At 39.6% G+C, this 14,476-nt stretch overlaps 1 protein-coding gene across 4 annotated transcripts in view; it reads left to right on the forward strand.

Annotated features, from left to right (window-relative positions):
* Nucleotides 1-14,476, forward strand: part of CEP112 (centrosomal protein 112) — a 199,014-nt gene that overhangs the window by 113,405 nt on the left and 71,133 nt on the right. For all 4 annotated transcript variants that reach the window (XM_074555133.1, XM_074555132.1, XM_014272662.3 and 1 more), the window contains exons 22-23: nucleotides 6,964-7,026; nucleotides 11,074-11,223. In XM_074555133.1, the coding sequence (XP_074411234.1) occupies nucleotides 6,964-7,026; nucleotides 11,074-11,223 (213 nt within the window). The remainder of the gene's footprint in view (nucleotides 1-6,963; nucleotides 7,027-11,073; nucleotides 11,224-14,476) is intronic.

Consider the following 14,476-nt stretch of genomic DNA (forward strand, 5'->3'; position numbering starts at 1 on the left):
AGACTTCATTCTTATCCCTTTATAATTCTTTCAGGAGCCCTAAAGTCTCTCCTTGGCAAAAATCAAGGTGTGTGAATTTAGCTGATAAATAATTATAAAATGCCTGGGTCTCAGAAATCTCCAATTTCAGAAAGAATCAAGTTTTGTAAAGCTAAATTAAATAGTCTTTAACTGAGTCAAGTCATGGATCGGTGTCACATCTTGGGACTGTTGCCTTCTGTGCATGGAGGAAGCTTTAGCTTTGATTTGATGTGAAACATCTTCAGAGATGCTTCCCAGCCTGTCCCCTCGTGCTTTGGCTGGGGGTACCAGAAATGGCTTTGCCTGAGTGATTCTGGAAACTTCTTCATGTCAGAGTGGGGGAGAGCATCTCATGTCACTCGCGGGAGGAGTGAGGTGCCTGCATTGCTCAGGGATAAAGGCAGCTTGTCAAAACTCAAATAATTCCTGCTGGCTGCACATTTTCTTTGTTCAAACTCTGAAAAAAGAACCTGCCAGCACTTTTGATATAACACCTTAAACTCAGTTTAAATAACCATCTTTGTTTGGTTGGATGGAAAAGCAGGAAATATTAAAATGGTGATCCAGGAATGTGATTTAAGGACTCTGAAGTGGAGAGGGTGCAGTCTCCCCATCTTCACCAGGTTTGCTCAGTCTTGTTGGAATGTGGAGCTGTGGGAAGAATTGTACCATAAATATAAAACCTGACCCCAAAATTGGTGAAATGGGAAGATAATGAGAAACCTCAACCCCAGCTGCCCAGTGTGATGGATGGCAGATGAGAACAGTGACATCTGTGATGATCATTTGAATCTCTTCATTTGCAGGAATCTCTGTCACCACAAAACACCGCACTGATTCCACCAATGTCATCTCACAGATGATTGATGAGAGTAAATCTAACAAAAATCAGCCATCTTTGCCTGTGCTGTCCATGACCCCAGCCCAGAGCTTATCACACCCAACAATCTTTTGGTAAAATGTCCCGGAACCTCAGATTAAACCACAATTCTCTGCCAGCCCTCTCTGGGCTGCAACTCACCAGTGTTGTCTTCTGCAAAGGGTAGTTCAAGCATTAAACAATTGCATGTGGCAAACCCAGGCTGTTAATCTGGTTTTAAATCTTTAAATTTTGTCTTGTATGCAAGGCTGGTGTTTCAGGCCAGGTTGTTTGAAATAATGTGCCTGGCTGACAGCAATATTGACTGAAATCAGCATTAGTGATGCTGGGGAATGTTTAGGTGCCTATTAATTCCATTTAGATGAAGGTAATAATTAATTGTGTCCTGGTGCAAGGCTGGTGTAACCTGGGCATCAGCTGGAGTCCCACAGAAGAATTTCTGGGTGAGTTCAAAATGCCTGTATTTAATTCCTCTGCATAATTTCAGAATTATTAGAAATGCTCTGTTGGTTTAAATGATAAATCTGGAATTTGGAGGTTTCCTAAGGCACAGTTTGCAGAAGCAGCTTCTCAGTGGGCCCCCATTGAGCCCAGAACTGCAATGTGCTGCAGAAAGGCAAATTCTCTGTGCAGGTACTGTCAAAGGCATTTCTATTCATTCTTGGGTTTTTCCCAATGAAAAGTACTTCACACATGAATGAGAGAGTTTTTTTCTCCTAAAGATGTATGTTTAATGAATAAAAAAATAAAAAGGAAAAGATTTGTAGACCTCCAAAAGTGAAAATGTAAAATAGAATATTAATAGGATTTTGGGATTTCTATCATTCATTTTCAAAACCCTTGAAGTCATTTGGTACTTGACTAATTATTCTGTTAACATCATTTTGGCTATTCAACTATTTTTAATGGTCTTTTGGGTGGTTCAGATTACATATTTGAGCTGTGTGTGCTATTTTCACTGCTGAGCAGAGATCCAGCTTTCATTTCTGTCTGATTGGTGGGGAGAGCAGGAGAAAGAGCAGGAGTTTGGTGTGGGAAGTCACCCCCTGTCAGTGTTAGAGGCACATAAGGAAAATGCATGTTTCAGGCTTTGAGTCAAAATGGAATTTTTATGTACAATCAGATGAACTTTAAAGGTGATCTGCTGATCTCTGAAGTTTAAACAGATATTGTACAGAGAGTTTTAACATACTTAATAACAAAGATTGCCACCATTAACCATTCTGAAGGTCATTTTCTCCTGACATCTATCAAATTACACAATCTTGAATTTTGGTACAAAGCATAATGCTGTCAAACTTAAAATAGAAATATTCCAGAATGTGGAGTGGTGTGTTGTTTTTTGAGGTAAATGGGCCCCATTTACATTAGTTCTTTGATGTTAAATTCCTTGCTGCACATCAGAGAACAGTTGCTTCTTCCCTGGAGCAAGTTTTCTTTCTTCTTCTTCCCCCACCCTTTGATTTTTTTTTCCTCCTTTTTTTTCTTCTTCTTTTTTTTTTTTTTTTTAAGTTTGCTTACACTTTTATCTAACTAATTATGGAGGATCAGCTTATGGATGGCCACTTTTAGCTAGTTGCAGGCATTTTGAAAAATGATTCTTTCATATCTACTACCCTAAACAGAAAAAGTTCTTTAATCTGCTGCTTCTCTATCAGTGAATATGGTGTTGTGTGTGTGTATATATATATATCTATAAAAATCTAGTTATGAGAGCTCTTTCCAAAGCTGGAAGATAGAGAAATATGGAATTACTCAGGTTGGAAAAGATCTCTGAGGTCATGGAGTCCAACCATAAAGTCAGCACTGCCAAACTCATAATTAAATTCTGATTGTTGGGGTTGGAAGGGGCCTTAAAGCTCCCCCAGTGCCACCCCACAGGGAAGGATTTTCCCCCAGTATCTTACCCAATGCACAGATTTAGGGTAGGACATGGTGTGCTTTGTGATGTGGTCCTGTCATAGATCCTGGGCTCTTTTACTGATGCTGTTCTGTTCCATGAGAGGAGAAAGGAAAATGGGAAGAGCATCCATTAGTTCAGACACCACATCTGGATATAATTTAAATAATAATTTAATAATTTAAATTTTTTGTTTTAATTTTTTTTTTTTTTTTTTTTTTGTTTTAATTTTTACATGAAATGTTTTGTTGAAGTCCATGCAGTTTTGCTCAGCAACCACAATATGATGCTTTAAGGCTTGTTAAAGAATTACAGTTGGTTTTTAAAACCAATTAACTGCAGCAAGGGCATAATCTTTTTAATGCAAAAGTCCTCTGTAATATAAAATAACTGCATGTAAAATCATCATAATCAGCTAATTTTAGCTAAAATATGTATTAACTGCGTGAAACTAAACAGGAGTTAGTTTTTGAATCAGTGGAATTCCTCTGCTGCTTATCCAATTTAAATCTTTTTCATTACAAAAATGGATATTCCAGTTGATATTTCTGACAAGCCTCTGCCAAGTGGGAATTTCAGCAGCCACCTCTCACACACACAAAACTGGTTTCAGACCATTAACTCTATTTGCAGTGCTGCCCATTGCTATAAAAAGAGCTTGACTTTAATGAACACTGGCTGACCCTCCAAATGTTCACCTTCCACTTGGATTCTTATTCATTATGTTTCTGAAATAGCAGCTAACCTGAAAGGGAGGGAATGCCCTTAAAATAATTCAGAAACAGCTCGTGCTTGCTCCAGCACGTGCACCCAGCAGCCAGCTGGAACAGAAGGAGCCCAGGAAACTTCTGTGTGTGTGCACCAGGCCAGTGTGAACCTTCTCATTTATCTGGATAAACGTGGTATAAATCCCCCCTGATGTTCCCTGTACACAGCTCTGTGTGTATTTACTCATTCCTTAAAACAAAAAAGAGTAAAAAGGCATTTTCTGTGCATAGCAGGGCCCCAGGGAAGGTGGTTTGTGTCTCCCTTGGTTGCAAAGCAGCAGCCTGTGTAAAGAGGTACTAAATTAGTTTTAGTTGCAGGTTTTGAGAAAGGAGAAGCTTCATATTTGTGCAGTTAAAAGATGGCAGTGGAAAAGAGGGTGCCCAGGCAGCCCCACGAGTTGGATCTTTTCAGTGCTGTAAATTTGGGTCTGTGCCTTCATCAGAGCTGCTGGTGTGGTTGGCGATGATGCAAGAGCTGCTGGGTGTTACAGACCCCAGGGAAGAGCTGAAGTCAGCAGGAGCCACAGGATTACGGAATGGTTTGGGTTGGAGGGACCTTAAAGCTCATCCCATCCCACCCCTGCCGTGGCAGGGACACTTCCACTGTCCAGGTGCTCCAGCCCCAGTGTCAGCCTGGCCTTGGGCACCTCAGGGATCCAGGGGCAGCCACGGCTGCTCTGGGCACCTGTGCCAGGGAAAAATTCCCCAAAATCCCATCCAACCCTGCCCTCCATCAGTGGGAAACCATTCCCCTGTTCCTGTCACTGCATGCCCTTGTGAGAAGCCCCTTTGCAGCATTCCTGTAAGACCCTTTGGGGTACTGGCAGGGAATGTCCATAGTGCCACATGGTGTTTTTTGTGCCACAGGGCCAATATAACCAGTTTTAGTCAACCAGAGCCCACAGAGCTGTGCTTGTGCTGTCTCCAGGGCAAGCTTTGGGAACTCAGTACCCCTGAAATTCAGACGCCTCAAATGTTTGGGACTGGAAGAAAATGCAAGAATTTGTGGTTTGTTGGCGACTGGGAGACAAAACTTAAAAATATTTTGCTAACTGGAAGTTGTTAAAGGCATTATAAAATAAAATGTTGCAATTCCTTTTTAGTAAACTGGTAGGATATCCATTCTTTGCCTTTAGTTAGGAACAAAAGAGTAAAACAATAATGAAATTCAGAGCATCTTTCTTTTGGATCACCTCTGTCCTGTCTCTCAGAGGTCAGCCCGATTCTACTCAGTGTGAACAAACAAATTCTAATTTGTTTATGGAACTCATGAGTGGTTCTTTATTATTTATTGGGATTTCATCTGTGGGTTCAGGAGGTTATAAAGCTGCTTCTATGAAAGATGAGGACTTTTACCCCAGGCAAGTTGAGCGAGAGCAGCTGTAACGTGATCTGTGCAGGGCCTTGCTGACGAGTCCCTCTCCCTTTCTGGGACTAACAGTAATTTATGCTATTGCTGTAATTTATTTTTTTACTTTTTTCTCTAAAGATAAACTGGCAGTTTCAGTCACTTTATGACATGCAGTGGTGGTAAAACATCATCTGAAACTGGGCTGCAGTACAATGGAACGAGTGTTAACGTGGGTCAGCCCGAGTACAAGGAGAAACAGAGCATGGACAGAGCTCCCTGGGACAGCTGGGGCCGTGTCACCACTCCTTTTATTTATGCACCCCCACCATGGGCCCTTACAGTGTTTGTGGTTCACTTTTGAGTGATAAATGGAGAAAAAGTGAAATTTAATTTGTCTCGTGCTCCGAATTCTTCTAGATGCTGGTTCAAGCCAATGTGTATTGCCATTATCTCTGTTTATAACAAAACCAAGCCATAATGTCATCTCAAAAATGATGCAAAAATTTGATAGTTGGTTTTGCCAACTTTTTTTAGCAGATTCCTTAGTGCCAACAAACAGATGGAGACATCCATATGTTTCATAATTTTGGAATTTGAAGGGATTGAGGATCTGAAATTGCAATTTCATGTAAAGTTTGGGATTACTTTGAACTGGCTGTAATATTCTTAGGCTGAGCTGCACCTTACAGAGCTGCCCGGATTGCCGAGGATGATTCCAGCCCTACCATGACGATCCGCGGCTCTAAGCTCCTCGATTTATAGCCCAGCAAAATCAATAAGGCTCTTTGCCTGCCTGAAATCCCTGGAGTCTGCAGAAATGGAGCCTGAGCTGGATCCATGCAGGGTTCAGAGGCTTTGGGGGCCCCTGGGGGGTTTTTTGGTTCCCCCAAAGAGGGGCTGGCGGGAGCCGGCGTTTGGCGCTGGATGCGGTGCCGTAAAACCAAGGGCGACAGATCAAAGGTTTGAGCAGGAGGTCAGATAGGTTTTGAAAACTTAATCAGCTTAAATTTGCTTCAGAACTCAGCTGTGTGATGTTCTGTCCCCCCTAAGAAAATATTTGTCTTAGACACCTGTCCTCAAGTTTGAGAGCCAAGGAGGCGAGAGCGCCGAGCAGTTCACCTGAGGACAGCGTGGTGGGGCTGGGCTGGTTTCTGCAAGAAAAATACAAATCAGGTTTCTCTCCTGAAATGAAATTGCATTTATTTTTTAATTAATATCACTATTATAAAATTATTTCTGAAATTAAATTATTTGAGGGGGGATAAACCCCGTTAAGGGGTATTTTTCCTGAGGTTATAGAAATATTTGCTGGTTTGATTGTGATTTGACCAAGCAGCCTTGTTTTATTCTTAATTTTTGATTATTCTTATTCTTCTTTATTCTTCTTATTATTTGTTCCTTATCCTTGTTTTATTCTTTATTCCTTGTTTGTATAAGCCATATATTGGTTTATTCTTTAGCTTTGAGATGTGATAAAAAAGCTGGGGTAAGGAAAGAGCTGTGTGTCCACACTACATCGTGGGTGGATTTTCAGTGTAATTCCCACCTTTCCGTGTAATTCCCTAGGAAGGGACGAGCAATGGGGCAAAGGAGTGTTGCAGACACAGAACTAGAGCTGAAGCTGTGTCCCCCATGTTACATTGCCTGGGATTTTCTCCTCATTTTCCCCCCTCTGCTCAGAAACAAACTCATCCTGATAAACTCGTTTACGTGTGTTGCCTCCTTCCCCTGCCCCACGCACACGCTCTCATTCTCTCCTTTTCTTTTTCCTTTTTTTTTTTTTAACCCGCAGAACCCTTTATGTTTTTCTAATAATTGGCAGCAGAGGTACAATTTCTCCCCTCTTTCAAGCCATGAATAGTTGGCCCGAGATCAAAGGCGGTTTGCTGGCTGCCACAGAAGGGCGTTGGGGCTGGCGCGGGGCCGGCGCTCGGCGATGGGCACGAGGAGGAGGAGGAGGAGGAGGAGGAGGTGCCAGGGTGGCAAAGTGTCTGTGCACGTCCCGTGTGGGAGCTAACGGGGCTCTCCCCTGTGTGTGTTCCAGGCCAACAGGCGGCTGAAGCAGGCGGAGGAGGAGTTCACCCTCAAACTGGCCAGGTCCACGCAGGTAGGTGGCTGGGAGCTCAGGTGAACCTGTTCCACCTGGGAGCTCGGTGAAAAGTTGGGTTGACAACCAAGAGAAGTCACGTTGAATTGCTGAATCAAACATCCGGTGTCTTCTTGTGGATTTTAACTGGAAAACTGTCGCAGAAATCTTTTTATGAAAATCCTTTCTTAGGATTTTTTTCCCCTCCTGAGAAGCTGAGAGCCCTCAGAGACAAAATGCAAATAACAATTACCTGCTGCTGTGGAATGCAACAGGTGCATCTGTGATTGGCCTCATGTGGATGTTTAGAATTAGTGACCACTCACGGCAGAGCTGGCTCGCTCTCTGTCTGAGCCACAGACCTTTGTTATCATTCTTTTCTATTCTTAGCTAGTCCTCTGAGATGAAACTTTTCCTTCTATTCTTTAGGATAGTTAAAATGTAATATATATCATAAAACAATAAATCACGCCTTCTGAACATAGAGTCAACATTTTCGTCTCTTCCCTCATCCTGAAAACCCCTGTGACCACTGTCACAAAAAATACAGAACATTAAGCTGGAAAATAGAGGTGGGGTTTTTTGAGTTCTGAATTTCATCTTTTTCATCTCCATCATCATTTCCTGAGGACCTCAGAGGACCAAATCCTCCTTCAGCCTGTGGGAAGGAAGGTGAGGTGCTCCATCACATCTCACAGAATCATTGCACAGCCAGCACTTGCATTTCTGTTTAAGGTGGTGTCACCCAAGGTTTCTTCATCTTTATCATTGATCCCCACCAGTTCTGCATTTCTGCCCAAAACAGCACCTTGAGGAATGTCAGTGTCCTGGAAGCAGAACTGGTTTTGACTTGAGTTTTTGCTCTTCAGAGAACTCAAAAGATGAAATGAGTGTTGAATTTACATATATGCTTAAAAATGGTAAGGCTGGATGATTTTTACATACTTCAGCTTTCAGTTTGACTGACAGGTAGTACTGAAGTGTGAAAAATGATGGAGATGCAACCAGAAGTTAAGCTTTTAATAAGAAAAAAATTGCCACAAGGATTTGTGTGGAGGTGTCATTCTCCTCATTGCTCCCAGCCCTAGCAGAGTGTTTGCCTTGCTCTGCAATGTGTGTTTGCAGCCAGCAGTCCAATAATAGCATTTTAAAAATCAATAAAAACACTACAAGGAAGGGTTTAGCAGCCTCTAATCTAGACAGAAATGATCAGTGAGACAATTACAAGAAACTGCAAACTTTACTGTTTTACCAACACTTCAAAATATTTAAAACTCTTGATTTCAGCTTTTCATCTGCTTTGAGTCTTATTCTCTGTAACACTTGTCCAAAATTGTGACTCAATTGTGACATTTATTGGCTGTCACTTTTTTCACACTGCTTTATCCGAATCTTTGGTAAATATGTCTTGTATTCTATTTCTAAAATCTAACCTGTATTTTTACACATTCATTTGCATACAGAGAAGTTGCAGAGTCTCCATTCTTGGAGATACTTAAAACCTGACTGGGCTGATCCTGAGCAACCAGCTCTGGGTGATAATTCCTTAAACTGGTCCATTCCACCCTCACCAATTCCAGGATTCTGTGGTAAATTTGAGAGAATATTCTCTGTCCTAAATACCTTGTCAGTAATTTAAAATTAGTAATTTTTGAGAGCCTTATTTATAAAGAAGGAAAGACACAACAAAAAAAAAAAATCAACCTCTTCTTTTATCATCTTTCCATCTGAACCTGAAAAGCAGGAAATTATTAAAGCTCAAAAAGTAACATTTAATCCACATCAGTCCTGAAAGAAGAGATCCCTTCCATTGCTACCTCTATTTTACCTTTTGTCATTGTCACCCACATGTGAGTGGAATCAAGGCAGCCTCTCCATACCAGACTCAATCCAATATCAACACAAAAATGCTTCTTGGTCCATTTGTTAAGGACAGTTGGAATAATTGAAGCATTTCTGAATTTTTAAGCTAAGGACGACGGAAATTGCTTTAATTGTTGCACAGGAGCATGTAGGTAGTGTAGGGCAAGGTAAGAACTTTTTAACCTGAATGTCGTAATAAATTTTGTCAGACTGATCAAATTTATTATGTCATATAATATTTATTTACCTGCGGAGCAGTCTCAAGGTTTGGGGACATGTTTTGTATTAAGGTGGCTTTGCTGTAGCTGGGCCATTTCACTGGCAGGAGCTGGGCCCAGCTCCTCAGCATTTTATGGGGCAGACACAACACATCCATCATCTGTCAGGGCTGTTTGGCTCAATAAAACCATTTCACCCTGATGTCTGAATTTCTTTACTTGTGTGGGTTTAAATCAAATCCCCCAAGTTCCTTGGACACGCTTGGCTTTGGGGTTTTTTTTGTAGCTCACTGTTAATAATTGGTGGATTGCAACTTTTCTTGTGGTCGCCTTGCTGACAACATCTGTCCAATCTTTCTCTCTGTGGCCTCTTGGAACATTCACTTTTAACACCCACACAGAGAAGATATTTCAAGAAATTTCCTCTGAAGTTTATACAAAGTAAATAGAAATTTTTTGCTCTGAAAAGTACTGCACAAAGCAGATCTTTCTTCATCAATTTCTGCTGAAATTTCCTTGCTTGGATTTCAGAACTCCTGTGCTAGACCAGGCTCTCGGCCCAGTAAAAGCTTTAAATCTCAGGTTTGTGTTATACTGAGGAGTTGCTGCTTTGTTTTCTTTCTAAAATGACAAAATGAGACATACTCAAAATGATGTCGTTTTGCATGAGGTCAAGTTGTTATCTTAATAATTTACATAATCCATTGCTTTCTTCTGCTTTCTCCTGTGCATTACACACCTGGTAAAACCACATTTCTGCAAATTGTCTGTCTTCTAAACAATTACCTGAACTGCAAACCCAGAGACACTGCTTAATCCTGGCTAAAGAGTTGCACCCTATCCAGATAATCTCTAAACTTTGGCATATTGGTCTCAAAAACCCTTCTTTTTGATGGGTATTATCTTTTGAAATAGGTATTTCTTTTTTAGAAAAGCAATGCAGAAATACAAAGGGAGGTTTTACACATAATCTGGGTTACTTCCTGGGCTTTTCAAGTAGGTAAAGAAAAATAAGTTTACTACAGAGTTTTAATTAGGCTTTTTCCCCTTTTCCAGTGATTTCAGTGCCTTCATTTGTAGCACAGTTCTTCTTATACTAGTCCTGGCCTATTATTAGGTTTTTTTAAACTTATTTTTTTCCTAAATAACCATGTAATGTAATTAACATAGATAAATTTTTCTTTGCCAATGAGGAAGTCTAGCAAAGTCTAAGCACTCTGGTAGTCTCTCCCTGAACTGCCTGTGTGCTGAAGTGCTTTTAGAATTATTCTATAATGTGCTGCTACAGCAGCTTAACCTTGAGCTTGAATATATACATTAAAGTCAGTGACTCTCCCACATGTCTGAGTGCTTTGCTGGGTGATGACATGTCAGTTTAAAATTCTGTAAATATGCCTAAAGGATCAGGGTTAGTTATGACTTTCCCCAGTGATGAAAAAGGTAAAACAAATACAATTCAACAGATGACGAGTGAATCACCTAAAAGGTCTGGATGTGGAGTCAGGTCCTCACTGTGTTGCTCAGCAAAATCTGCTCCTTTCAGCAGCTCAGAAATGTCACTGTCAGGTTGAAATTTCAGCCCAGTGTGTGAATGTGGGTGTTTTTGTTCTCAGCAGGATCAAGGTGTAAAATACCCCCCTGGAAAAGGAGCAGCAGCCCCCCAGTGTAAACTCACAGGCATGGAAGACATGGAGCAGGCTCCAGTTTGGAGATCACAGATGTGCTTTGTTCTCATGAGTAAATATTTTGGAATGTCACAGTGGAAAACACTTCCAAATATTTTGTGTCCAGCGCTTCTTGTCATTTCCAGCCTTGCTCTGCTCCTTTTCTCTGCCTGGAGCTCCAAGCCCCGCTCGTGCGCAGCGTTTTAATTTCAAACACCCACCTCGCACAGCAGAGCTTCCCATTGCCATGTTTATATTTAAAAAAATATGCAAAATCTGTGTATTTTATTGAGGAGAGCTTTAACATGCTGCTTTCCTTTCAGGAGATAGCTGAGCTGAAGGCCACCATTTCCTTCCTGAGCCAGGAGAGCAGCCAGCAGCAGCTGGCGGTGCAGCAGCGGCTCCAGGAAGCTGCGCAGAAGTTGGAGGATGAGAAGCAGCAGCTGATGACAGATAATGACAGAGCAATCAAGGTAATGTGGGCACTGCAGGGCTGCTGCTGCTGCCTGGGTGAGGGTAATGCAAAGTTCTGAGTGCTGGTTCCTGTTGACACAGAGCTCACCCAAAGCTCTGATGGAGCTGATGACTCAGGCTCCCTCTCCTCTGGCTGATCCCATGCCTGGATTTGGCAAATCTGATCCATCCATGTCAGTCAAATACTTGAATCTTTCCTGTTCTCTTTCTTTTTGGACTGGCCCTGATGTTTTAGTGTGTTTCCAGCAGCTTTCTGCTGTGCTTTCAGGGCTTGAAAGAGAGGAAAGGTGAAAAATAGGAGAGTGTGTGCACAAACCTTCCCAGCTTTCATGTTTAAGGCTGCATTGAAGGAAAATTTGTCCTTAACTTCCACTGCAAAATACAAGCAAAGTCTGTGCTGAATGTTAAATGAATAAAGTGTATGTTGTCTGTACTTTTATACATATTTTATTATATTTTTTCACACATATTTTGCTTCAGAATTCCATTCTTTGGCCTTTCTCATTGTTTTAAGGGACTGAATAGCCACGTTGTGTTCTTGCTGCTTTGACACCTTGACTCAAGGTGGCTGCAGAGAATCCCACCTGTAGAAGTGAGCAGAATTGGCTTTTAAACATTTTTTCTTCTCAGAGTAGTAAAGAGCAATGGGAAAATTTTGAAACTGTCACCTTTTTGACACCAAAAACAACTCGTGAGAAGTTGTATAGAATAATAAAATTCCTTTTATTTTCCTTTTTAAAGACATTCAGTCGTACCAAAGTATTACATTATTAAATGTAAAACCTCATGGAAAAATCAGCTCCTACAGTTTACATATTTTTTGTGCCTAAAAGATACCATGGAAGTTTTTAAATGTTGGAAATCCATTGTTATTATGTTACAGTTATTACTGTCCTCTATATTGGAATGACTTGCTTTAGGTTGTCATTACTGTCTCATCATCTGCAGAATGTTTTTCCTTTCTTTCATTGATTTTTAATTATCATTATTTTTTCTTAAGCAAAATGTCTGCCTTTATTTGTGTGCTTGTTGAGGATTTTTTAATTATCATTACTTTTTCTTAAGGAAAATGTCTGCCTTTATTTGTGTGCTTGTTGAGGAAAAAAATTTTCTTTCTGATCACTCTGTGAAAGGTATAACTATAAAAATGTTGGCTCTAATCTGTTATGCAGGTAGAACACCACAGGTAGGTTATTTTATCACCAGGCTCTGCAAAGGGAGCACAGGTAAATCCCATTATTTTCAGGTACAGCTGAATTTTTACCACTCAGGAACATGAATTGTTTGTAGTTCACTTTTCCAGTGGCCACCAAGATCTGCAGAAACCCCGTGACAGTGGAATCATCTTTCACAGAGTCAGAAATGCACAATAATTCAAGTTATCATGGTGCCTGCTTGAGTTACATGTTGGAAAAACATGGTTCAGACTCTCAAGCAGCATTTTTCTTCTGGTGCAAACTCTACTCTTGAATTTCTGGATTCTCTTAATTTAGAGGCAGTGGAATAATTCAGCTGTTGGCAACGCCAGTTTTTGAGCAGTAATGATTATAGGTGGCATGAAACCCTTCTGCGTGTAAATCTATTATAAACTTCATTTTGATGTTATTACTTCACAATGTAATGAAATCCATAAAAACCACAGGGAAATTGTGCACAGGATTTCTGAGCAGTGTCCCAGGGAGTTTTTAGTTTTTAGCACTGGTGCTGGGAGAAAGTTTTAAAAGATTTTGTCAACTTGGAGAAGAAATTGGAGGAGCTGTTTTGCTTGGAGTTCTTGAATTTTGTTTAGTATCATTAATACTGTGCTTTTAAAAAAAATCTTCCTTTGAAACCACTGATTTAATGGAAATTTACTGAAATCCAGATACCCAGGCAGAAAATTCCTAGGAAGCTAAAATGCTGTGTGTACTTTTGGAAACAGAAAAAGGTGGTTTTAATATTTGATCACTTTGTATTTTTAAGAACCACACATATTTCTAGGCAAGCATATGCAGAAATACTTTGCTTTTTATTAGCCTGGGGCAAAAAAAAAAAAGGATTTTTGGTGAAAATGTAATCCTGGATGTCCTGGAGATGGGGAACAACATCCAACCTAGGGTAAGCTGAAGACCTTGAGGGATGATTAAAGAAACATTCTACAAACAAAGCAATTCTTAATGTAATACAAGCCTTTCAGGAGACTCAGTGTAGTAAAATCTACTGAAAATACTATCATTAAAAAGCAGCCTTTGCTAAATATAACATTGATTTAAACTAACATTGAGGAACAGATTGCAATTTCCTCTATTGGTATTGGGTGGCTTCCTGTAAGACCTTCCAATTATTATTTCCTTTCAAAGAGAGAAATACATTTTTACAGAAACCAACTGGCTCTCAGAGAAGTTTTGGATTTAGGCAGTAAAGTGATATCCAGATGTGGATGCCATAATACATGATTTTGATGTTAATTCAAATTCCTGACTCTCTTTGCTAGTAAAAGATTTCTGATTTGTTATTATTGCACAATTGCATCCATCTCCTTCCACTCAGTATTTCTTAAGGTAGTATCTTAAATATTAGTCAAAATATATTTGGATCTTTTAGAACCCAATATATCCGAATATGTAATAGATATATTGGATATTTAATAATGGATCTATTGGATATATATATGAATAGATCAGTGTGATCTATTGGATCAATATATCAGTTGGATATATTGGATATATAATAATGGGTGCAATATAATGGATATATTGGATATACTGGATATATAATAATGGATCTATTAGATACATATCAATATGGTCTATTGGATCAATATATCAATTGGATATATTGGATATATAATAATGGATCCAATATAATGGATATATTGGATATATAATAATGGATCTATTGGATATATGTATCAATAGATCAGTGTGATCTATTGGATCAATATATCAGTTGGATATATTGGATATATAATAATGGGTGCAATATAATGGATATATTGGATATATTGGATATATAATAATGGATCCAATGTAATGGATATATTGGATATATTGGGTATATAATAATGGACCTATTAGATATATACCAATATGATCTATTGGATCAATGTATCAGTTGGATATATTGGATATATAATAATGGATGCAATATAATGGATATATTGGATATATTGGATATATAATAATGGATCCAATGTAATGGATATATTGGATATATTGAATATATAATAATGGATCCAATATAATGGATATATTGGATATATTGGATATATAA

Source organism: Zonotrichia albicollis, chromosome 19 (genome assembly GCF_047830755.1).
Source record: "Zonotrichia albicollis isolate bZonAlb1 chromosome 19, bZonAlb1.hap1, whole genome shotgun sequence".
Taxonomy (NCBI): domain Eukaryota; kingdom Metazoa; phylum Chordata; class Aves; order Passeriformes; family Passerellidae; genus Zonotrichia; species Zonotrichia albicollis.